This window comes from Clupea harengus, chromosome 2 (assembly GCF_900700415.2).
Source record: "Clupea harengus chromosome 2, Ch_v2.0.2, whole genome shotgun sequence".
In the NCBI taxonomy this organism is placed as follows: domain Eukaryota; kingdom Metazoa; phylum Chordata; class Actinopteri; order Clupeiformes; family Clupeidae; genus Clupea; species Clupea harengus.
In genome coordinates this window covers 13200204-13225752 of record NC_045153.1, presented here as the reverse complement: position 1 = coordinate 13225752, position 25549 = coordinate 13200204, and the positions used below count along the sequence as shown (strand labels likewise).

The window sequence follows — 25549 nt, the reverse complement described above, 5'->3', positions numbered from 1 at the left end:
TAGTAAAATGTTGCAAAAAGTACCTTTTTTCAGGACAACAATTTATGATTAATGCAAATATGTATGTAAGTATCTCCAAGGACAAGATGATTTCCAAAGACAGTTGTTTTCTGTTTCAGGCGTTTTAGGCATACTGCATATTCTTTTCAGTTTCAGACATAATACAATCGATTGAAAATCACCTAAATAGGCACAATTTCTATTTCAATCATACTAATAACGATTTTCGAGTTGGTCTACTGACAGCTTTCAATTCACTCTGGTATTATCTTGGTACGCGGAGTTCGTCGCGACTCGCGACTAAAACCTACATTTCCCAGCATTCATACTGGTCATGGATTATATTTAAGACAGACATGTTATGTTGTGCAAGGAAGGACACATGGTTAGAGGGCTGTAGTTCAGCAGGACTGGTCTGATTACACGCCAATAACAGCATCAGAATTCCATTTTTTTGTTATTTGGGGTAAGTCAATGCCTTAAAAACACTCTGTAAAAAAAAACAGAAGTAAGAAAAAAAGGGTCAACTTGTAGTTTGCTAGCGATAAGCCCAAGTGTCATCACATCCTAAATTGCTAGTTTTAACGGTAGCACATCCACTGCATTGGAACATCGCTTTAGCTGGCTGAGTTGTGTAAGTTAGCTAGCTATATTATATAACGATACCTTCTCTTTTGTGCTACAAGGTTGACTTCACACGATGCCGATTAGTGTTCGCTTCCTGAAGTGTGTAATGCAAATTGTTTATGAAAGATGACTGTTCAGAATGAACCTAGCATAGCTAGGCAACGTTAGGTTAAGGTTATGCAGCTACAAGAGGAAACGAGACATGAAAGAAGATGTTTGAAGTGTTGAACATCTTTAGTTTCCTCCAGGATGTTGGTTGCACTCCGTTATCTAGCCTAGCTTGTCAGTGTATCCCATTCATGTATTTCTAACTTTTTGCAGTCTGCCCTCGTCCGGATATGTCGTCCATTTCTGCTGCTAGCGTTGAAAGCACCCCTGCTATTGACGGAGCGGAAAAGAAACCACTCAAGGCATGCTGTGCGTGCCCGGAGACCAAGAAAGTAAGGGACGCATGGTAAGGAAATCGAATACACGAAAAGCACATGGGTTTAACTTATTCTCTGAATATCCATAAATATTGCCGTTTAAGTATCAGCTGTCCGTTTTTTTCGCTGTTTTGTATTAACTGCATCGTCTGTGTATTTCAGCATCATTGAGAAGGGCGAGGAAAGTTGCACAGGTCTCATCGAAGCTCACAAGGAATGCATGAGGGCGCTTGGGTTTAAGATTTGATCACTCTTCTTGATTTTAGTGGCAGGTGAGTGATGCGTTCCAACATAGAATGTCTAATCCCTAATGCGCCCTTCCAATTTGACATTACATCACCAATTTGATAGCCAGATAAACACGATAGGGTGTTTTCATGACGTGGTAGATGGAGGATTTGTTTAGTTGAGCTGATCTGATCTTGTCTGGGGCTGCACAGCTAATTTGTAAGGATGTTGCATGCGTGTGCAGTTTGACACAGCAGGAGTGGGTGGGGTTAACGGCGAGACACGCGCAGAATGTGCTTTGCTGAGCCACGTGCAGCTGCAACATCGACCCCGTGATAACCTATTTATTTAATTATTTTGTGTAACTTTTGAGTTTGCAGCGTATCACGTTTCGTGCACAACGTTCAAAAAATGAGTGCACAATTCCATGCGGATGCAGGCAGTGTATGTGCTTTGAGGATGCTTATATCAGGGATGGTTCATGATTTTTGTATATTTGATTAGTGTTATAAAATATATATCCCTAATGTAAGCATCCTCAAATGACAGTTTATCGTGTGCAGTGGTGTGTTGGATTTGCAATTGTTGTTTTATGCTATTGAGTGAAAATCCTTGATTCAGCGACTCATTAGATCATGGATAAAATGTGTCATAGTTCCTAGCAGTTATCGTATAGTATTTTCACTTGAAATGCCCATCCCTAGCTTGTATTCAGTCACAGGTGGTTTAATTGTTTTTTTCTTTTTCTTGGTTTTCAGTGTGTTGTCTGGCTTACTGCCTGGAAGAGGACCTGGGCTTTATTTATACTTCATCTTCAAGGAAAGCGATTATTGACTAACCCTTAACTTCTGTCTTAATGCTCTGTGAAAATTGTGAATCTTTTGCTCCGTGAACAAATGTGAAATAAACATCCTATGCAATATTTTTTTTGTATGTGTTTTCCTTTTCTAGTTTTCTAATTGTTTGTTTTCTGACATAAGGCAGCTACATTTGTGTTTTCTATTGGGGATTCCACATAAGTAAAGGCATTCACATCACATTTCTTTGTATTTTTGTGTGACTTTGGATTCAGAAGACCCATTCTGTTTTAACACTGGTTGAATTAATGGGGGGGGGGGGGGGAGAACTTCCTGGTCTGTAGTGTAATACTTCCTGGTTCAAAGGTGGCTTTCCCAGTCTCTTTCCTGGGTGGGATGATGACAGCTGCACCTCTTGAGTTATGTGCACATGCCTAAAATAGATGGCGTGCAACTAGCCAACACTACTTTATCAGAGTTCCTCCCACAGTTAGGTGCTGCAGCCTAGTTTTGGCCTCTCAGTTGTAGGCCAGGTTTAGGGATTTAGACCGTCCAAGACTTCAGTTAGAACTCATGATTCAGTCTGAATTCAGGCAACCTGTAAGAATAGCCCTAGACTGTGTTTAATTTAGTTAACATCAGTAAAGCACAACATTGACACAATGCTTTCACCATGGTTCTATATGTGTTCAGGGCATTGCAAACCAAAGAGGCTTGAGCAATGGCACATGAATGATTGCTACTTATGCGCATGCTCTCACTCATGCTTGTTTTTCCTCTCTCTCTCTCTCCCCCCCCCTGGCTCAGTGCCTTGTATGGCTGAGATGCTGCAGAGGAGGGCTCCACAGAGTAACCTTTGCTGCTTATCTTCCTCTACAGTGGGATGTGCCTACATAGTACACACACACACACGCAGGACAGCCATGTGAGGCGCTGGCTACTCAGTGCACCCGCCTTTCACACACACTGTGTTCAAGAGGGTGGGTGGGTGGGTGTGAGTGCTTGTGACAGTGGGGTGGGCTGTTCAGAGTTAACTGAAGTGTGTATGTGCCTGAGCCTCATCTCAGGGTTTATGTGGTTGATCTGCAACTCCAGATGAAATTGTTGTCATTGAGATTACTGAGTTATTGTTTTGATTTACTGCCAGGGATAAATAGCATTAGCATTAATAGCTGCAAATCTGAGAAACCCCGACACGAAGCGTCGACAAACTGCCTACATTTCTTGTCCTGCTCTCTTTGCATACCTTTGTCAAGCCTGGTTCAAAGAGATTCGGCTTAGGTCGTTCTCAAACACCAGTTTAAGATGGTGCACAATGACGAGATATTAACTCCATGTGTTATTGTGACGTGTTCTGTGCGTGTTTGTGCACATCTATTTTTGAGTAGCTATGGTCCATACCCTGCCAGGTATGAGAAAATATGGTTTCTGTGGCGGCATGGGTGATGAGGGCATTGGCTAGGTTACTGTGCATGGTAGTCATCTGTGAAATGTGACCTCCCCTGTAATTCCATCTATTTTAGTATCTCAAATATGTCCCCCCAACCCCCCAGGCCCCTCTGCTACCACCCCTTCTGCCCCAGCACAGCATTCCGAGCATTTGTGGGGTTGTTGGCTTGAATCAAAGTGGCCATCGTTGCTGTAGAAAAGCACAGACAGATGTGTGGGGTGGTGTGATTTTTTCCTGGAGGTTTTGGTGAGTGCTGGTGCTCTCTTTCTGCCGCCCTGTTATCATGGTGTGCCCGGCCCCCCGTGCTCCTTTGCGCTGTTATGTTAAGTAAGTGGTCTGCTTTCTGTCTGTGGCTCCCTGCTCCTTAGGTTTCAATTCCAAACATGGTTATCCTTGTAGGATCCTCTCTATCCCACTCTCTGTCCCTCTCTCTCTCTCTCTCTGTCCCCCTCTCTCTGTCCCCCACTCTCTCTCTCTCTCTGCCCCCCCCCTTCTCTCTCTCCTACCTTTCCCTCTCTCTCAATGACCAAGATCACTCACTTCACTTTGTGTGAGGAGGGGAGAGGGAGGTTTTAGGGTAAAATATACATGAAAGTGCTGGAGGGTGTTGGAAGGAGATGGACAGACTCCTAATATGAAGAAGATTCTATTCCAGTGCGTCGTGCCGACTGGTAAAGGGTTTTCTACTTGGGAAAGTCGACGAGAAGTCGTCGTGGAAATAAACAAGCGCTGTTAAACAACAGGACATCACAACGAACGGGAACAATCTGTCAGCATTGCTGAAATGTCAGAGATGTTTTACTGAAGAATCCGCTGCACTTTGAGGACAAAGCCTTTCTGTCTGCTCTCAGCTTCCACTTGTTTTATTTTTTAACTTTACTTTACTTTGTTGGATATCTCCGTGTGATAAATAGAGAATAGTGTGGACTAGATCACACAGGGAAGGAACCATGAGTGGGGATAACTCCACTCTACTCAACACCGTGCTTTACGGCCACCAGCAATGCGACGGCTTCACCAACACCACCGAGGGCGCCCTCTACCACCTGGGCAACACCGTCCTCATCCTGGGCTACATGGGTGGCAGCGGGGCGTACGGGGCGCTCTACATCTTCAGCCTCCTGGTGCCGGCGTACGTCTGCCTGGCGCTGTGGGGCTTCGTGACCATCTGCGGCCTGGACGCGTTCGTGTGGTACGTCCTGATGGTGGCGGCGTGCCTGTGCCAGATCTGCCACCTGGTGGTGCGGCTGCTGCGCGACGGGCTGGCCAGCGAGGAGCTGTCGGCGGTCTACACGGCCGTCTTCGTGCCGCTCGGCGTGCCCGTGCAGGTGTTCAAGCAGATCACAGGTTCCTGCGAGAACAAGGTGCTGGCGCTGGGCACCGAGGAGACCTACGCTGTGGAGGGCAAGACACCCATCGACCAGCTGTCCTTCCTGCTCTCAGGGAGGTAAGTGACCAGTGCTTTCGGCTTTAACTGAAAGGGTTTAAGAAAGAATGAGTATGTACGCTGTTAGGATGGCAGAGCTGGAAATCTGTGGGAAATGAACTGGGTGTGAAGTGTGTCTGAAGGTGTTACCAAACATCTGGTGTGAGTGCCATTGTGTGGTGTGTGTGTGTGTGATGTGTGTGCGCGTGCGCACTGTGCATGTATTTATGTCTTTTCAGATATACCTCATGCCCTGTCACAGCCTACTTTCCAGCTGCTGGAAGAGTTTTAAAACACAGAGAAGGCTTGACTTCTCTCTCCATATTCATTAGTAAACAAACACGCATACCACATAATGTGCACAGAATTGTTTGGTGTGTTTTATGTCAAATAAAGTGAGTGCATTCCTATAAACATTTGCTTTGAGTGACATATTTGTCATTAGCCACATCCAAAATGGTGGTCTAAAAAGGAGAGACTTCAGAGAGACTCCCAGCAGGCCAACTCAGATGGAAACAGGATAAGGGGTTTGAAATACATCCATGCAGTTCCAGGTTGTAAACCAGTCAGTGAGTGGGGTTAAAAGTTGCCTTTCTCTCCTCTCTCTTCAGAGTAGGAGTGCGTCTCTGGTGTCAGGGGATTTGGCTGAGGATGGTACTCTTTAGACAAGTAGCTGACATGATGGGATAAGACCTACAGGGTTGAACTCATTATTTACTTAGGTGACCTGGAGTGCAGTCTATTTGGCACGTGAATGGTCATGAACAATTCCGTGTTTGATAAAGAACTAAAACTGAAGTTATGTTGTGCTAGCTACCAAAAGTATTTGAAGTTGCAAAACTGGCTGTGTGTTTATTGCCAAAATAATGTTTTTCCAAAAGCCTCCGGGACATTTTTCCAGGCCTTTTTTTTTGGTCACTGGAAATAAATGGGATACATTTAAAAAATGTCCACTGTTCCCTGGATGTCTGTTTCCCACTAACCATTGTCATTCCCACACTGCTGGAGTGGAAAGAATTCCAGAGAGCCTTCAAACAGATTCCATTGGATTACATAAAACGTGTAGGGTTGTGTTCTCAGGAGGTAATGTGGCAGTAACTGACTGCCCATGCCTCTTCATACCAATGACTTTTACAGTTCATAGCAGTTTACGCCTGAAAGTTAGCTAACCAGAAGGCCTCTCAGATACTCAGATATTCAGATACACTTGGGTTGTATCGACTAATTGAAGATTGCGCCATGTGGTGTAGGATTCTATCTTTGATTATTTTTGATTAGATATCGATTAGATTAGATTAGATATTGATCTTTGATCATTACAATTTGCTGCTTTTGGTTGTACTGGGTCATCTTCAGTCATCTCAGTCATCCTTTTTCAGCAATTCCAGGAGACCTGATGAAGTACAATAATATATTTTTATTTACTAAGCTTACTACTAGATTAATATCTTTAATACTATATTTTTGGTGTTATGTCTGTCCTTTGAAGACAATAAAATGATACAGTTAACAACCATTCATAAGTGCCTCAGTGACTGTAGGATGTGTACTGGGATGGATGCATTATTTGTCTAAAAACAGTAACATGATGCCCTCATGCAGTGCCAGTGTCCATGCTCTCTAGCCCTGGGGCTAATTTGTTCTTCTCTCCTCTTTCTGTTCTCGCTCATGTTTCTTCAAGGATCCGCGTGTCTTTGGAGGGTCAGTTCCTGCACTACATTTTCCCCCACCAGTTTCTGGACTCCCCTGAATGGGAATCACTGAGACCAACGGAGGAGGGGAATTTTCAGGTACCTGTCTCATGTGAACCTACTTCTAGTCTGATCAAGGTTACATCTGATCTAGGTTTCATGAACACAGCCCAATACTCTTCTCTGGCCACACTAATATATCACTTTTTATGCTCATCAATATTGAAAACATATTTGATCATCATTATTTCTTGAGCACTCTACATCTGAGTGAAAAAAGGTGAGAGGTGATTTAATTCAATTCAATTCAATTCAATTCAATTTAATTGTAATTATATAGCGCCAAAATAATAACATTGTCTCTAGGTGCTTTACAGAGCCCAGGGCCTGAACCCCCTTAAGTGTATGCTATTAAATCGCATCACATCGCATCACACAAGTCATCCAATTGTTGTTATTTGTCACAGATAATCTAATTCTTCAATGGTACAGACCTAGTTCACTACTCTGAGATGGCAAGTGTCTAAGTGTTTTCATTTTCATACGTTCACCTGTAATTATAACTAATAATAATTTTATAATGATTTCTATGTATTGTTGCGGGGCAAATATAGGGGTTGTGCACTCCCAGAATTCCGTGCGTGTGTTTATGTTTATATAGTGTTCTATTCTAGGCTTAATGTTCCATTTAGAGTGTCAGTGTCAGTGTGTTATGTGTAATCTCCTGTTAGTGTCTGTGTCACCCTTGTCTTGTAACCTGAGTCTGCGTATAAGATCCCTGAACCAGTGTTTGTTCTTCTCTCCTCTTCAGTTTGAAGCTTGTTTTCCTTTGTGAAAATAAATAGCACAGAGCCAAAGAAAAGCCTGACTGTTGTGTCTTTGCTACAGTCATATCATTTATGTCCTCATATTTCGATTTGATATGCCTGACACCCATGACCTCTTTGACCTCAGGTGACCTTGACGGCCGAGACAGACTGCCGCTACATTTCCTGGAGCCGCCGGCGCCTCTACCTGCTGCTGTCGCGCGAGCGCTACGTGGCCCGCCTCTTCTCCGTCATGCTGGGCAACGACATCGCCGACAAGCTCTACTCGCTCAACGACAAGCTCTTCGCCAAGAGCGGCGTGCGCCTCGACATCCGCCTGCCCAGCCTGTACCACGTCCTCGCCCCCTCCGCCCAGGCCAGCGAGCGGGGCAGCGGCAGCAGTAGCTCGGCCCCACCCTTCGGTAGCCACGGTGACCAGGCCGTGGTCACCGTTGACCCCCTGCCCGACACCCAGAAGCCCAAATCGGAGAGCGCCCCCCAGGAGCGGGGGAGGGCGCCCGCGGTGGGCCCCTCCACACGGCAGCAGTCCTGCCCGTCGGACACGGAGCTGCCCTCGGGTGAGGACTCCACCAGCCTGGTCCTGGAGGACTTTGCTGACATTGCAGGCTCGCTAATGGATTATGGGAGAGAAAGTTATTTGAAGTAGAGGGAGTTTTCTTTTTGTGGTGTTTTTTTCTTTTTGAGGGGGAGGGTGCTGGAGCTAACACACGAGGTCACTACTTAGGCTTCATGTAAGTACACGCGTGCAGGTGCCAGGGCGGGGGGTGGCTGGGTGGGAGTGTGTAGGACATGCAGTGAGGTTTTTTTGGGGGGGACGGTACTGGGCGAAAGGGGTGCTTGTTTGAAGTGGCACATCCTTACTAATATGACACCATGCTGGCACACCACAACATGACTAACAGAGAGAAGAGAAGTGGCGTGTTGTGTGTGTGATGCTGTGCTTGCTATGCTATGTTGCTGTGTTATCCCTATTCATTTGGTTTTGTTCTCACACATTTTTATAACATGACAGTGTAGGATATGAAAAGATTTGATTTCCATCGTCAGCATATTAAGAGTCCAAGGCAGAGCTTTTCTTTTCTTTGATTCAAGCTGCCTATGAAGATTTTCAATTAAATATCAACAGATACCGCTTTCCCCCCGTTTAAGTTTTCCTGTGAATGTCCCTCTGTGTCACGTGCTTTGTCCAAGGAGGTAGTGTGTGTGTGTGTGTGTGTGTGTGTGTGTGTTTGTGTGTGTGTGTGTGTGTGTAAGTGTGTTTGTGGCTTCAAAAAATATTAGGACTCTTTCCTAGATAGGGAAATAAAGTACTGTGCTGAATGAAAAAGATTATCACAAAATGACCTTCATGGTTGTATTTGAAGTTGCAAATCTGGCATATGTTTGTATGTATGTTTGTACAGTGTAAAGTGTGTGTGTGTTTGTACCGTTGCTTGTATGTGTAGAACTATGTGTGTGTGTGTGTGTGTGTGTGTGTGTATCTGTCTGTGTGTATGTTTGTATGTATGTTTGTACAGTGTAATGTGTGTGTGTGTGTTTGTACAGTTGCTTGTGTGTGTAGAACTATGTATGTGTGTGTGTGTGTGTGTGTGTGTCTGTGGTTGGATTAAAGGACTGGAAACACTGGGAACGTCCTGGGAAGCAAAGCATTAATCCAGATCAACAAAACAACCTCTCCCGAAACATGCCCTTGTCTACAGCGTTTGTGTGTGTGTGTGTGTGTATGTGTGACCTGGGATAAGGTGGGGTGTCATGTTTCAAATGGCTGGATTGCAGAGAGGGGTTGGGTTGTTGAGAGGTTAGCGTGAGTATGGTGTGTGTGTGTTTGTGTGTGCGTGCGTGTATGGGAAGGTGTCTGATGCCACGACAGCTGCAGAGAGGAGGGTTCCTCTGTCATTGGACTCTATGCTGACCTTCAGATGGGGTTTAGAGGGGAATGTGGGGTCTGTTAGAACTGGGCCGCATGGGGGAACATCACAGCCACAGCCCTAGTGAACACAGTACCAGACCTCCCGTGACTTCAACAACTCCCATCTCCTCATTTTTGTGTGTTTCATAGCCATATTTATATATACAGTATGTGTTACATCTTACATTTGTATGTCTTTATGCACATGTTCTGAATACCATTACCACATTTGTTATGTCTGCACTTCTCGAAATAATGAATTCATCCCCATGAATCAATCTCCTATGGCCATGGTGCCTGCAATAACATGACTCTCAGTACTGGACTACCTGACTTTTGAAATGGTTTGGACAATGTGCCTGTACTATTAACAGCCGTCTGTTTTTTTTACCTACTGTGTTTGTTTCTGAGTACGACCTTCTGTTTGACCCACAGAGGGAGACACTTCTGGAGTTCCACCAGCGCGATACCAGAGGGGTCGGGCTCCCCTGGCCCCCACGGACACCCCTAAGCTGTGACAGTGGTCTGGCCAAGCATATGGACCATACCATGACCCAGACGGGGGAGCTAAGCTCCACGCCATGCCCTCCAGTTCTCACCCTCCTTATCTCTCTCTGCCTTTGCCATAATAACTTATATTCTTCTGCTTCATTCTTCTTTTCTGCCATTGTATGCTTTCTGGCTTTTCTGTCTCTCTCTCTTCTTTAAAGGTGCAGTCCATGATTCTAATCTAGTACGCTTTTTGTAAACTTCCGCAAATTGCTCTTCATGGTCCTCCGGCTGTCCATTCTTTGTATTCTTTGTGTGTGTGCTAAAAAAAAAAAAACTCCACTGTTCATACACAATCCTGGCTCTGGAAACAAAGTGGCTCGGACTCGCCTCCGTGTTCGTCGGAATCCTGGACTGCTCCTTTCGCCTCTGTCTATTCTTTCTCACCCCCCACCCCCCAGAAGGAACTTTTGATGCCAAACTCCAAAGACAATATTTATAAAAAGGAACACAAAGCCATGGTGTGGTACAGGGTTTACTCTCATGAGGAATGAAGAGCCGTCACAAACTTCCACTCCGTCTCCCTCACGTCACAAACTTCCACTCCGTCTCCCTCACGTCACAAACTTCCACTCCGTCTCCCTCACGTCACAGAGACATCTTGTGTGCTGAGTTTTTTTCTCTCTTTCGTCTTTAGATGTTGTGTTAATGCATATGATTCCACATTTCTATGGTCACGTGTTTTATGTTTGAATGAATAAAAGGGAATGGGAAGGGGTTTTGTGTGATGTAAGTTTTTTTCTGAACATATTATGGAATTAAGGGACTGTGAATCACTTGATAAACACGTTTGGTTTTTACAATGGTCTGGGTTTCCATGGTTCCAAATGTTAGACAGTTAATGCCTTTGGGTATTTCAGGATGTTCAAACAGACACCGTATAGAAACTAAAGGCAAACAGTGCTGTGGCAAAATGTGAATAAGTGTGGTTTTGCTTTTCTTTTCCCAAAAGGATGGGACTGCCTGCATATGGACACAATATAAAAATGTATTTTTTTTTCTGGGGGCCAAATCGCCGTCTCAATAAAGCTCTTTTTGAAAATGCATCATCTGAGCCTCCTACTTCAAGCCTTCCGTGTTCAAATATTCAAATATAAGAAAAACTGCTCTTTAAAGCTCTGTTCATTACTCACTCCAAATGAGGATGTATATAAAACACTGCGTGATGCACTCTCACAGACACTACGCAAAAATACATTGAAACACATGGAGTAGCATAGGGAAGAACTAGAATAGTTTGAGCTAGCGTTAGCAGCATGCTACTCTATTTTTCTTTGTAAAAACCAATGACAATAACAGCAGCTCTGTCTGTGAGGAAATTAAATCTTGTGGGTACAGCTCAGAACACCCTGTCCTGTCTAGCACTGTGGCTGTGGTTGAGACAGTTCCATCAAGCGTGTGTGTGCAACTCAGCATTACAGCGTGTTTTGTGTGTGTTGGGTATGTGTGTGTATGTGCATATGTGAGCGAGTTCCTTGTAAATGTGTGTTAAGTTCAAAGCGATGCTGGGTGCTATTTGTAGATGAAGATATGTTTTACGATGTGAATGCCACGCTCAGTGAATTATACCTCAATTTGTTTATGACTGCAACAGGATATGAGTTGCAAAAGTTCCAGCAGGTGTCTTATTATGTGTGTGTGTGTGTTCTCATTCTCATGAATGTGTGTGTGTTCTCATGAATGTGTGTGTGTGTGTCTGGGTGTTTCTAATACTACTACTGTGTGTGATTATAACACTACTGTGTGTGTGTATGTATATCCCTATGAATAATGTGTAAGTGTGGTGGTCTTTGATGCCTAACTCTCACACAGCTGCACAAACTCATGTGTCCATAAGACTCCTCTGTCCAGGTTGATATTTGTCACGCACAATGGCTTTTTGTCCCTACGAAGAGAGACAGGACAAGAATAAGTGAACTACTTTAGATACATACACGGCAACATTTACTCTCAAACGGGTTACGTTTAGTAGCTATCTGAGTATACTGTATATGTGCATATGAGGGAAAGATAGTTTGGTGCATTAAAAATATATTCAATTAAATGTAATCTACAAAGTAGTACACAGTTTTGAATCAGAGCTAGCGATTTCTGTGTGATCACTGATGCTTTAGCTATGCTACATGCCATACCAGTTTACCAACCTGAACTGAAACCCCATAACAGCTAAGTTAACAAAATAATTTTGTGTTGGCTATACTAATTTAAATTCAATGAAATGGATTGAAATAGACTGAACTGGGCCAGAGAAAACCCACAGCCCGGGGATTTGTGTGTGTGTGTGTGTGAGTGTGTGTTTATGTATGTGTGTGAGAGAGTAGGCCCCTGCTGTGTGTGAGGATATAGGGAGTAGTAGTACTATGCACTGCCCACCTGTGGCGGGGGAACTGTGAGAGGCACACAGACGTGATGTGCATGTCCCCCTGTCTGAAGAGACGAGCTCCCGTGCTCTTCAGCCCGAGGGAGTCGATCTTGCACAGAACCTCAGGGTGGCCAAACACCCGCTTATACACATTCTCCTTAGTGTGGCTGAAACACACACACACACACACACACACACACACACACACACACACACACACACACAGCGCAGTCACACACACACATACACACACACATATTGCCCATGGTACCTCTAAGCAATTCAGGAATACTTATATATATACACACACATGTGGAAATGTTTACATTTTCCACTGACACATACATCCCCATACATTCCCTTACACTTGCCTTCTCAAAAACCATGGATGTTGCTATGTATGTACAGTTCTTAACAATTCCTACAATTCTTAATAATGGCAGTTTTATTTGTATTGTACATTTAACACATTGAATTACCCATGATTCCCAAAATTTCCTAACACCATCCCTTGAAAAAACCCTAATATTTTCTGCCTAAAGGTCTTGTGCTCTAATGATGAAGATGAAGATGACGATGGCCCCACACTCACAGCTTGAAGGCGTTCTTTGTCTCTGGCCCTCCCACGGTCCTCAAGGTCACCTCCAGCTCAGCACTCTTGTCCAGAGGCGACACCTCCACCTCCACCAGAATGTGATGGGCTACACGCAAAGAGCAAGATCAGGTGTGACAGCTCAGGTGTGAGCTGTCAATCATTGTGAGGAGCAATGCATGCACCGGAACATCAGTGTTACTCTTTAGATGTTACTGAAACACACATAGGTACACACACACACCCACCCTAACACACACACAGATACACACCGCAAAATGGAGGAGTGGAGGTGGTCAGGAGGTAGACCTTCTGCTGAATGGGGAGAGGGTGTTTGGTCAACCCACTGTTCTTCAGCAAGCCTGTGCGCGCGCACACGCGCGCACACACACACACACACACACACACACACACACACACACACACACACACACACACACACACACACACACACACACACACACACACACACACAATGACATCAAATGCCTTTGGTATACATTAGGGCTGAGAAACCCTATCAGTTTGACATTGTATCTCCACCTACATAGATAAGCAGCTAGATACACTACATACTTGACTACCATGCTTAGACAGTGAGACATGGAAAAGGACCTTGAGCATAGTCTGAGGTTCCGGTAAGCTACCTTATAACTGTAACAGTAAATTATGTATGTAATGACTGTAAGACAATACTGGATGAGACTGTGTTAAATTGAACTTAATTCTTTAATTAGCCCCACTTCTGCATAATTAGGATATGGGACTAGAGGTTGTCCACAACTCTAAAATCTGATATGTTAAAATAAGATAGATTTCTACCATTACATGTGGCTACTTTTGTGCAACAATAAATAAATAATAATAATTCATATGATTTAATATGCAGGCAGGCCTATATTGGCCTGCACTTTTACAGTTACCTTTTCACAAAGCTTACCAAACTCCACCACAAACGTCAACAAATAAATAATACATTACAGTGTTCACATTCGTTTCCAATTTCATTACCGATGCGAGGACAGGTCCCATCAAAAGTACCCTGGCAATCAAAGCAGTTTCCCGCTAGGAAGTCATCGTAACTGGAGCACGGGAAACCCATCAGGGAGCATGTGCCGTTCAGTGCGCTTATGTAGACGTGCAGCGCCCTCATGTGGTCACATATCACATAGCCATACACTGGGAAATAAATAAGAACTGACAACATACGTGCGTACTAAGGCAGAAAGAAGGTAGGGACTAAACCAGCTGAACAATTATTTATACCACAAATAGATTCCACACTTCCACTGTAAAAAAAAAAAGAATAACAATGACAGTAGTCAGGGAGCTGGATTCCTATTCATTACAACATTTAAAAAAAAAAAATCCTACTATGAATTTAGGCACAGGATTACACATTCAAAACTGCAGTACACAACAGTAAACAACTCTGTACTTACTTGATGCGAACCTTGAGCGAGCACATCCTGTCTGGTCCATACCCCCATTTAGGAAGAAGTCAACATGCCCAACGGGGATGGAGATACCGAAATCTACCACGTGAGTGAATTTCCGTTCAATGAGCAGTTATTTATGAATGATGTTATTAGGTCATGATGTTAATGTACAAGCTTCAAACCCAATTAAAGTGTCAGCATTTAGTTACTAAACATCATAATTAATGAACGACCGAAGTTACTATTAGTCAAAACAAAGCCAAGGACTGCAATTAACGAAGCATACAAATGTAAACATGTCAATGTTCGCATGTAAGCCAAACTTTATGTTAACTTTATCTCTTTATGTTATGGCTGATGCAATAAAGACATTTTCTTACAGTCCGAGTCGGTGTGGATGGCCTCAACAAACAGAGCATCAGAGGGGTCCAGCCGGTCGTACACATCGTTCCCTTTAAACATAGGCCCAGCTGGGTCCAGACCTAACCAGGGGACCGATGAGAACAGGGCACTCATATGGATTATACTTGTGTATGTATATAAGTATAAATATATTTGGAAATCGGTACAAGAAATCTATCCAGTATTTCTACAAGTCGACGTCTATGGTGCTTTTATAATCCTTTAGGTCACAAATTTAGCAGCCTGTACACAGTGTTCAATGCTATCTTGTTGTCAGTGCTGGCCTTTTTTTATAAGAATAATAACTTGACAAAGCGTTGCCATGAAGGAACCGAGATGTTAGACCTACTCCTATGTGGTGAGGAGAGCAATTCTGGCAGAACAATCTGGAAAATTGCTTTTGTTTGTCTCGCCTCTTTGTACTCCCCCGACACCCTTTACCCCTCTCCAACTTGTCAAGATACAGCTGCTGTTGTTGTCTCTCTTTTTGAAAGCCTCTTTCACACTCCCCCCAAGCAACACACACACACAAACACCAGCTCCCACAACTACACACACACAAACACACACACAGACTCTCTCTGTCTCATACACACACACACATACACAGTCATACACACACACATACAGACAGTCTCTCTCTCTCTCACACACACACACATTCACACACATACAGACAGTCACTCTCTCTCTCTCACACACATACACACATTCACACACATAGAGACACTCTCTCTCTCACACACACACACACACACACACACACACACACACACACACACACACACACACACACACACACACACACACACACACACACACACAGAACTGAAGAGGACAGTGTGTGTGAGTGTGTTTTGATCTGTAGTGACCCTCATTGTCTGGCTGAGTGTTTGTCCTCGTTCCGGACACTCAGAAGCCTGTTTCAGCCCCATCAAGGCCATCGGTCTCTCCTCAGTCAATGGTAATGAGGGGCAGCCTCCTCCCTCTCGGCTACCAGAGCCAAAGATGCACAGAGCCAGTCTGTCACAAGGCTAATGTGTCCCTGTTGTGGGCTGTGGGAGCAGTTGATTTATGACAAAAATAAATCTTTGTTTCAGCAAGGGCCTCTCGCATTAGCGATTAGCAAGGTCAAGACGTCAGTTCCCAGAAAGTGACTGATAGTGTCAAAATCTGGATCATTTTATCAAGGTGCCATGAGATATTGTGGGAATGTTCAGCGTGCAAGGCGAAAACGTGCGAGCATCATGCATGTTTTTTTTCATCTTATTTTCCTCTAAAAAAAAAAGTGAGCTCTCCCGAAGGATTCAGCAGACCTGATTGTTGTTGTCACTCAGACTATTGTGCGGATGCCTGAGTTATGTGGGAAACCGTAACGAGCAACGGCTCAAACTGACAACTTCAGTTTCAGTGTAAAACTTAAAATGCCAAATTATATCACCTGAAGGGCAATATGTAAAATAACACAGTCCATTGCATTTGAAAAGTGGTTAGTATGCCTTGGTATGTCCATAATTGTCTATGCCATTTGGAATAGCAAATGGGAGTGAAAGCCTCAGAAGACTACATCTGCATCTACAACATCTGGATCTACAACATCTGGATCTACAACATCTGGATCTACAACATCTACAACAACTGCAATAAATCTGAAATACTCATTATCGGCCCAAAACACCTCACCCACTCAGCCCAGACTTTCTCCCTCAACATTGACGGCTCCACCATCACCCCCTCCACCCAGGTCCGTAACCTTGGTATCATCTTAAATCCCACCCTCTCTTTCTTACCCCACGCCAACCACGTCACCAAAACCGCCTTCTTCCACCTCAAGAACATTGCACGCCTCCGGCCCTCTCTGTCCTTCGCCACCACCCAAACTCGGATGCCCTCATAACCTCCAGACTGGACTACTGTAACAGCATTCTATATGGCTCCCCAAACACTGTCCTCAATCAGTGTTGTGCATGAACGCGTTCAAAAGAACGCGTTCATTGAACACGTTCATTTTTATGAGAACGATGAACTGAACGCAACTTCATGACAAATAATGAATTTGAACGGTGAACACGTTCATATTATCTGAGGTCCAGCGCCACTGAGGTCTAGCTAAAACATTACGGAATGTTTTCCTTCTGCTGAGGAAAGACGCTGTCTAAATCGAATGCTTGTACCATGTAGTTGCTCAGTACCTGTTAAAAAGGCCATAGTAATTATTTGTTTAATTGCCCAGACAGACCATGTTTCGGTAAATGACCATATTTGGTAATTGCGTTGGTCATGTGACTCCACTTCTCACGGTGCAATGTTTTGATATCGCTTCATGGCATATTTAGATGGAGTAGCAGTTAACTTCGGGCATATTTTCACATAATTGAACGTTGCACTTTGTTGAAGTTGTGTGCGTCGATGTTTACGTGAGTTTGACTTTGTAGCCTACCTTGTCATTATGTGTTTGTTATAGTTTAGCTTTCTCATCATTGTTACGAGCACTGTCACTTAATTGATCTAGCATGATGCACTGTTCGTGAACTCGCTTAGCATACGCTGCTAATGTACAAATACGAGTGTTACAGGGTTTACCGATGCTAACTTTTGAGCGGGCTTTCATTTAGTGTACATGCCCTTGTTGATCTGAGATTAAGCCAGTAGCATATCATTGCTGAAGAGCAAGTTATTATTATTAGTTCCCTGTATAATTCATTATTTAAATGGTACTACATACTAATTAAAAAAAAAAATGAAAATGAACTGAACTATGAACTAGTTCAGAATTTAAATGGTGAACTATGAACGTGAACGATTCATGTTTACTTGTATGAACTGAACTTTGAACTAGTTCATGAGAGGTGTGAACGTGCACAACACTGTCCTCAATAAACTCCAATATGTCCAAAACTCTGCCGCTCGCCTGCTCACCTCCACCCGCCGCTATGAACACATCACCCCGGTCCTCCGAAACCTCCACTGGCTCCCGGTCAAACACAGGATTAACTTCCAAATACTACTCACCACCTTCAAAGCCCTCAATAACCTGGCCCCTTCCTACCTCTCTGACCTCCTCCCCCTCCACGCCCCTACCCGTTGCCTCAGGTCCGCCGGCGCAAACACTCTCAAAACCATCAGGACTAATCGCCGGACCTGGGGTGACAGGGCCTTTTCTGCTGCTGCACCCTCCCTCTGGAACGACCTCCCTCTCCCCATCCGCCTGGCTCCCAACATAGAACTATTTAAACACTCCCTCAAAACTCACCTGTTCAACCTTGCCATCCCCTGCTCCCTCCCCTCCACTAATAGACTTATATGTTAGCTTTTCTTTCTATAATGTTCTGTTTGTCTGTTTTGTTCGATCCTTTTTCTTATATTTTACTGTTGTCTTGTCTTGCTTGCCCTACAATGTTAAAGCGACTTTGGGTATATAGAAAAGCGCTATACAAAATTGAATTATTATTATTATTATCTGGATCTACAACATCTGGATCTACAACATGCACATCTACAACATGCACATCTACAACATCATCTACAACAACTATCAACAGACTACACCACTAAAATATACTCCTGAGCATGAAGAAGATTCAGAAACACAGCAGATGCTGTAGATTGTGTTGGTACCTGTAATCCTCCCCAGCTTTCCATCGAATAGTGTTCCTACGAATCCTGCCACGTGGGCTCCCAGGCTCACCCCGATGAAGTGGAACGATTCCAGTGTACTCCCATGGTTCTGGGTCATTAGGAGGAGAGAGTAATGTACAAACAAAACAAACAACAATCCAACAACAAACAAACAACAAAACAGAAGAACAATAAACAACCAAAACAGAATGTGAGTGTATATGCAGATACTATGTATCTAGCTTTGAGTAATATCTTATGCGTTGAATTCTATTCTCTTTAACCAGAGGACCTAATTTGGTGGACTCTCACCCTGAGATGGTTAATGATAACTGATATCTCTATGGCAACCTCCTTGTAGTTCTCCACAACCCGGTTGTAGGCGAAGGAGGCGGTGTACACCCAGTCCACCACCAGGACGTTCACGTCCTCTGCCCTGAGCAGGGCCTGCGCCAGACCTCTCACCCAGGAAGGCTTACTGCCCAGAGCCCTGAGAGAGAGACAGAGAGAGAGACAGAGAGAGAGAGAGGGAGAGAGAGAGAGTCACAGACAGAGAGAGATAGAGAGTCACAGACAGAGAGAGAGAAAGAGTCACAGATAGAGAGAGAGAGAGAGAGAGAGAGTCACAGACAGAGAGAGAGAGAGAGAGAGTCACAGACAGAGAGAGAGTCACAGACAGAGAGAGAGAGAGAGAGACAGACAGACAGACAGACAGACAAAGAGAGAGAGAAGGAGAGAGAGAGAGTCACAGACAGAGAGAGAGAGAGAGACAGACAGAGAAAGAGAGAGAGAAAGTCAGAGACAGAGAGAGAGAGAGATAATATTGAAAATGTTCAAATCAATTGAATTCAATCATCGAACCCATTGCATTATATGGCAGCAAGGTGTGGGGTACACAAACTCAACAAGACTGGACAAAATGCGACAAACATCCCATTGAAATCCTGCATACACAGTCTTGCAAAAGTATCCTCCGGGTGCAGAGTAAAGCTCCCAACTCTGCATGTAGAGCTGAATTAGGCCAATATCCTCTACTGTTAAATATAAAAAAAGGGGCCCTAAACTTCTGTAAACACATTAAAACAAGTGACCCATTCTCCTTTTCCTACAAAGCCCAATGCTGCCAGGAGTTGAACCCACAAAGGAGTCCCCTTTGCCTACTTGTCCTGAGGCTGGGTGAACCATCAAACACTCAGGTCATTACACCACGATCACCTCAGCCTAAAGACTCTCATATACAGTAATTAGACCCAACCAAATTATGGTGAAAGAAAAAGAAAAATACAGAGATCACTGGGCAAAACTAACAAAATCCCAGAACAATGTATCATGTAAACATAATGTATCTCTTAACAGACAGTACACTGTGGCAACCTACTTGACCACAGTGTCTGATCCAAAACTGAGGAGAACACTGACTAAATACAGACCGAGTGAGCACAACCTAGCAGTAGAAGTAGGCCGGCACAGACAGACCTGGCTGCCCAGAGAGGAGAGGTTGTGTTCTTATTGTAACCAGGGAACAGTAGAGACAGAGCTGCACTTCCTCACTGCAACCAATACCAGTCTTAGAAACCAATATTTTGCCAAAGTAATACAAATATACCCAGAGTTCCTTCATCTAAATGATCTGGAGAGACTCCCGGCTCTACTAGTAGAGAGGGAAGACTGCTGTAGACTGGCAGCAAGATAAGTAGCAGCCTGCCATGAGCTCCACAGTTCTGTGAACCCCATCCCACATGGCTAATATTTAATGTATATTAATTAATAATTAACTTGTTATCTGTTTATATCGTTCTTTACTTCCTCTTGTTCCGCTTGCCCTTTGTATTGTTACTGCTTATTGTTTGTTTTATCAATTTATGTTCATTTCAATTGTATATTTTGTGTAAATATGCTTTGGCAATGTTTTATTGTATGCAGTCATGCTAATAAAGCTATTTGCATTGAATTGATAGAGAGAGAGAGAGACAGGCAGACAAAGAGAGAGAGAGTCTCAGACAGAGAGAGAGCGAGCGAGAAAGAGAGAGAGAGAGACAGGCAGACAGAGAGAGCGAGACAGAGGAAGAGAGAGTCACAGACAGAGAGAGAGAGACAATGAGAAAGCGAGAGAGAGAGAGAGAGAGAGAGAGAGAGACAGGCAGACAGAGAGAGAGAGCGAGAGGGTTGCAGAGAAGAAAAAACATTTACATTTATTCATTTGGTAGATGCTTTATTGAAAGAGTTTTGAGAAGAGACCTTTCACGAGTAAGCACACACTAGTCTATTAGAGAAAGTGTACAAAGAGCAGCCCAAAGGAAAGAGAAGATGAAAGCATTGGAGAGAGTACGGTTCTGACCCAGTAATAACTCAGGTGGAGATGGATAACGCATCATCCCCTCACAGAGAAACAGTGTGTTTGGGCCAATCAGCTCTCAAATACCACACATATTTTACACAACTCTGACACACACACACACACACACACACACAGAGCTCCGGGCTGGCCACAGGTAGACAGGCAGCTCCTTGCCCTCTCTCACCTGAAGCCGTGGATGATGATTTTAGTGGGGAGGGAGGCGTTGAAGTGTGTGCTGGAGTGTGTTTCGTTCAGGGAGTCGTGTGTGAAGAGGCTGGCGCAGTCGGCATTCCTGCGCGTGAGCAGCAGGTACTGCACCTGCAACTTGGCCCCTTGCCTGTACTCCTGCCAGGTGAGGTTGTTGAACTCCACACACTCAGACGGGGGCACCTCATCGCCACCTGCTGGATGGGGGGGACGAATGTCAACAAGAGGAGGCCGGTAAAGTTGTATGATTTTTCATATGTAGATTTTTATAATTTAACAGTTTTAATTTTATTTAAGCTATTATTTTTTCTCATATGACTCTTTGTTTTCATTCAATTTTTGTAAGCGATTGAAGCTCCTAAATATCGATTTATAAGAACAGTTAATTAAGATGTTTTAGTCAAGATCAGATTAGCGCAGAGGTAGGATAGAGCTATGGAGTGTTTTGTGACGCACTGATTAAATGCTCTCTGTTCAACAATTACCACTTTGTTTTCTACTCTGCGAAGAAAAAAAGACCCTTCTCACTGTTGTTTCTTTTATAAGTTAAAGAAGCAGTATAGTGGCGAAGCAAGAGTACAAATTCCACAGCCCCCGTTTCCTTATGCAGCTCCAAAACATACAATCTCCTGCTATTGACTGATACGGGAAAAACACTTGTTAATCTCAAATCTTAATTCCATTTTCTGCTGTTGATTGATCACAAGGCAGTCTTAATTCCATGCTTCACATTAATTTGTCAGTAATTAGTAATTTGTTCCGTAACTATAAAAAAAACGTGCACCGTACAGAAAATATGCTCGCTGACTGACTCACTGTAGACTCTTGCTCACTGTCAGAGGCAGTTTGGCAAGTACAGTTATAACAGTTATTGTGTAATTCATTTCCCAGAAAGTCTTCGTGGGTGGTTTTGGCATTGGCTTACTCAGACTTCATCAATAACCTGAACTGTTCAACATGTCTGAAGGGTTGGTTGCTAACACCGTTCTCACATACCTCTGAAACCTTTCCTCCCACTCAGTCATATATAGTCACATCTGTAGGAGTTTTCCCGAATCAGATCAGCTCGTCTGACAATTTTTATCTGGTTCATACACGTCAATGGTAAAAGGAAGTATTTCTGGCAGACGGGAGTTGCCAGACTTCTGGTGTACTTACCCAGTACAGTAGACACACAGACTAACAGGAAGCTGAGTAAAGTCATTGTTGTGTTGAATTTCCAGGCCATTTTCTGGGTCAAATGAAGAATGAATATCAGAAAGAATGAATTAAGAAATACTTGTTTTAGGGAACATTCCTTTTTAAGTCTTAATTGAACAACCAAGTCATCCGCTTCCTTTTGGTCCCAGCAAATGCCACTCTCCTCCTAGAAAAAGTGACCGAACACTTTTACAATCTTCTTATCGTCGGATTTAGCAATCTGCAGGGAAACATAGTACAAAATCCACTTAAAGGTGCAGTGAGTGAAACTCACAAAAAAAACAAACAATGTCTCTTCCCTATGGTGAAAAAAAACACATCACACATCCATTAAAAAGGTATCTTCAGGAGCCTGTGTCACATTTCTATCCCATACCCTGAGGGAGGACCCTGTACCGGCAGGGGAGCGAAGACAAACAAACAAGTGCCATTTGGATTCTTGCAGCTGTCGGTTCCAAATGCTCTCATTGGCTCTGAAAGACTCTGTTTGTTTGCGCTCAGCTGCTGGACTTTTGTTCCAGCACCGCTCTGGTCCTAGTGACTCTTGCAACATCTGTCTCATCGGCGAGTGTGAGAACTGCATCGTGGCCCCGACGGTAGGCCACATATGAGAGAGTTGTGTCGACCGACCCCCTGTGCTGCATTTGTGCGGGTGTGTTTTGTTGTGGAAAAAGGATTGTTTTGTGTTGTGTAATTAGAATTAGGGTAAGAGGGGATTAAGTCCCAAACTACCAAAGGATTAAAAGCGCTTGGCTCATGACTAATTTGAAAACAAAAGGATGCAGACGTGTCAGATGATTGAGATCGTTATGTATGAGTGAGTTCATGTGTTCATCTTAAAGCCTGTGGACCGTCTCTGTGAAGCTACTGCAAAGACAACCACATTGCACCGGAAAGTGAAAAGCGACTCGGACGTTCCTTCTGGGCAGTGATTTCACACAAAGGCAACAGGAAATTGAGGAGACCGTAGTGCTTTAGTGCAGATCCATGCAGTGCACATGGACCTCAGTGTAGATGACCATTTTGATAAGGGTAGGACTGAATGACGACATTCAGCGTTCCCCATCCGCCTTTTGGACTTGGACCACATCTCCCTGATAGGACATACATTACATTTTCTAATGAGAAAGTTTATGAATTGTGAGGGGCATTTTGCATAGTAAACATACCCGTAGACAAGCATACCGCTTCTGTCTGGGTATGGCAACATTACCGTAATTTCCGGACTATAAGCCGCTACTTTTTTCCCACGCTTTGAACATGACATGAACATCCACCTTGACAATCCAAACTCAGCTGACTTCCGGACCCTGGTTCACTCATTTGACCTACAACAGGTCCCCACTCTCCAACTCACAAAGCGGGAAAAGAGCTTGATCTCATTCTTGCTCAAAACTGCACCACGGACAACCTAATGGTTACCTGTGGAAAGGTGAATTCCCCTTTCCAAAGTAACATGGAGTTATTAATATCACGTTACCCGTAAGAGCGGGAAAGAGACTTTACTCTCGTTGACAAGAGCAGGAGAGAGAGACAATGAACGCGCGCACACACACACACGCCTAGTCATGTTTGTCGCTAGCTACCAGGGGTGGAGGAAGTAATGAAGTTTAGTACTTAAGTAAAAGTACAAGTACCCAGGAAAATAAAGTAAAAGTACTACATCAACAATCCTACTTAAGTAAAAGTAAAAAGTACTTACTTTTAAATGTACTTTAAGTATTAAAAGTACTCACGCAATGGGTTGTCTCTCAATGTCTAGGCTGTGCCATTTTGATAAAGAAATAGCTACTGGTAATAAATGCCTCTACAGATGTCACTACTAGTAATAATTATAAGCAACAACATTTGTTAATTGGAAAGGTTGGTGTACTTATTGTGCCTACCATCTGTAATACTGTTCACACTATATCTTACAATTCTGCTGATGACAAGTTATCTACCAGGGATTATTTGCAAAGTTAATACCATTAAGCCAAACCAATAAAGACACCATGTGATATCTTTAAATCTTTTATTTAATTGTAAACGTGTAAAAAAGGGAAACATGGAACATGAAAAACAAATGTAATTGTAAAACTGGACAGAACAAGGCACGCTAGCTTGACATAGCTAACCTACCAGCTTTATCTTACCAATATGTTAAATATATAATGAAGATACAATCAGGTTTTTTTATGCTATTGCTGTATGTCAACATGCATTTCGCTAGATAACATTACTAATATCATGTCAGTAAACGAATGAAATACATATATCAGTATTCAAAAGTCAGGGACATTAACTTAGCATAGCAATCACTCTGCTTACCTCGATATGCTACTTTAAATTTGAGGGCGAATTATTGAAGGCTAGCAACTCCTTTTTTTGAGGGAGACAGGAAACGCATTGAAACCTCCAGAAGTCATTCTTGGGGCCTTTGAACTCGAACATATCTTTTAAATAGGGCCAAGGGTGGCTCATATCAGAGGGCTCAGTTCAGGCCGACTCTGGATCCATGTTGAATAGGCAGTAGTCAGGCTGTCTGTTGAATGTTCAGGTATAACAGGCAAAGCTACCGCTAGTGCTGCTGCCAGACGCGCACCCTGATATCATTGGAGTTGATAGAGCCACCTGATTGGTTTAAACTTCCAAAACAGCAACGCAATCCATAGTTTTGTGTAGGCAACATTTTGGCGAAACTGTGTTCATAAAATGTAACGAGTAACAACACATATTGTAGAAATGTAGCGGAGTAAAAGTATAGATAATTGCTAAAAAAATTTAATGGAGTAAAAGTAAAAAGTATGCATTATTATTTTTACTTAAGTAAAGTACAGATACGTAAAAATTGACTTAAGTACAGTAACGAAGTAAAAATACTTCGTTACATTCCACCACTGCTAGCTACCCATTCCATGCGGCTGTGTTCATGGGTGGCTGTGTGAGTTTGGCGCGAGTTCAGGCACGAACGCCATTACATGGCTGCAACGAAGTTTTTCCGCGGTATAACACAACACATTTAATTCACCATTGTCACCGTTCACCTGTTTTATTAACTTTACAATCCATGTCCTAGTGTGGTACCCACTAGGTCGTCACATTTACCCTGTTACAGCATATAACCCAGGTTAATTCATTCATACATACATACATACATACATACTCACACTTTCACCCAGCACTCCTGGACTGCTGCTTCTTTGAAGAAGCGCGCGCTGCTGAGGAGCGGTATTTCTCCACGTCCCACGGGAGATGGGAATTGGCATGAGGGGTGTGTGATGTGACGTCTATTATGTATGTTAGTATGTCAATAATATGTGTGGTGTGTGTAAATATTGTAAATGTATGGTTATGGGTGTAAATGTATGGTTATGGGTGGGCTTTTTTTTATGTATTTCTTAATATAATGTTTATGTATATTATAGGACTACCCCACTGACATGGTTGGATCCAATTAGGCATGTTTGGTCCAATTTGGCA

The 25549-nt window shown here is 43.4% G+C and overlaps 3 protein-coding genes across 8 annotated transcripts; 2 read left to right on the top strand and 1 right to left on the bottom strand.

The window, feature by feature from the left end:
• Positions 1 to 321: 321 nt before the first annotated feature.
• On the top strand, positions 322 to 2202 carry LOC105913282 (cytochrome c oxidase copper chaperone). 2 transcript variants are annotated; one of them, XM_031583088.2, is made up of 4 exons: positions 322 to 466; positions 949 to 1081; positions 1215 to 1324; positions 2039 to 2202. In XM_031583088.2, the coding sequence occupies exons 2-3, from the start codon at positions 966 to 968 to the stop codon at positions 1297 to 1299; spliced, it is 201 nt and encodes a 66-aa protein (XP_031438948.1). In that variant the 5' UTR covers positions 322 to 466; positions 949 to 965; the 3' UTR covers positions 1300 to 1324; positions 2039 to 2202. The 2 variants fall into 2 exon arrangements, with proteins under 2 accessions (XP_031438948.1, XP_031438955.1); XM_031583095.2 differs by lacking the exon at positions 322 to 466 and adding an exon at positions 500 to 634.
• A 1620-nt stretch (positions 2203 to 3822) lies between these two features.
• On the top strand, positions 3823 to 10002 carry popdc2 (popeye domain containing 2). Of its 2 annotated transcripts, none has more exons than XM_012842325.3 (4): positions 3823 to 4974; positions 6635 to 6743; positions 7599 to 8028; positions 9816 to 10002. In XM_012842325.3, the coding sequence occupies exons 1-4, from the start codon at positions 4478 to 4480 to the stop codon at positions 9896 to 9898; spliced, it is 1119 nt and encodes a 372-aa protein (XP_012697779.1). In that variant the 5' UTR covers positions 3823 to 4477; the 3' UTR covers positions 9899 to 10002. The 2 variants fall into 2 exon arrangements, with proteins under 2 accessions (XP_012697779.1, XP_012697778.1); XM_012842324.3 differs by having other exon boundaries at positions 7599 to 8202; positions 9816 to 9980.
• A 389-nt stretch (positions 10003 to 10391) lies between these two features.
• Positions 10392 to 25329, bottom strand: pla1a (phospholipase A1 member A). 4 transcript variants are annotated; one of them, XM_031582996.2, is made up of 12 exons: positions 25237 to 25329; positions 22046 to 22307; positions 20865 to 21084; positions 18655 to 18832; positions 18343 to 18451; positions 14703 to 14804; positions 14326 to 14418; positions 13895 to 14080; positions 13156 to 13245; positions 12884 to 12992; positions 12303 to 12458; positions 10392 to 11814 (listed from the first exon to the last, which is right to left on the bottom strand). In XM_031582996.2, the coding sequence occupies exons 2-12, from the start codon at positions 22113 to 22115 to the stop codon at positions 11727 to 11729; spliced, it is 1401 nt and encodes a 466-aa protein (XP_031438856.1). In that variant the 5' UTR covers positions 22116 to 22307; positions 25237 to 25329; the 3' UTR covers positions 10392 to 11726. The 4 variants fall into 4 exon arrangements, with proteins under 4 accessions (XP_031438856.1, XP_031438875.1, XP_031438865.1 ...); XM_031583015.2 differs by lacking the exon at positions 25237 to 25329 and having other exon boundaries at positions 20865 to 21081; positions 22046 to 22118; positions 22209 to 22660; XM_031583005.2 differs by lacking the exon at positions 25237 to 25329 and having other exon boundaries at positions 22046 to 22118; positions 22209 to 22658.
• Positions 25330 to 25549: the final 220 nt, after the last annotated feature.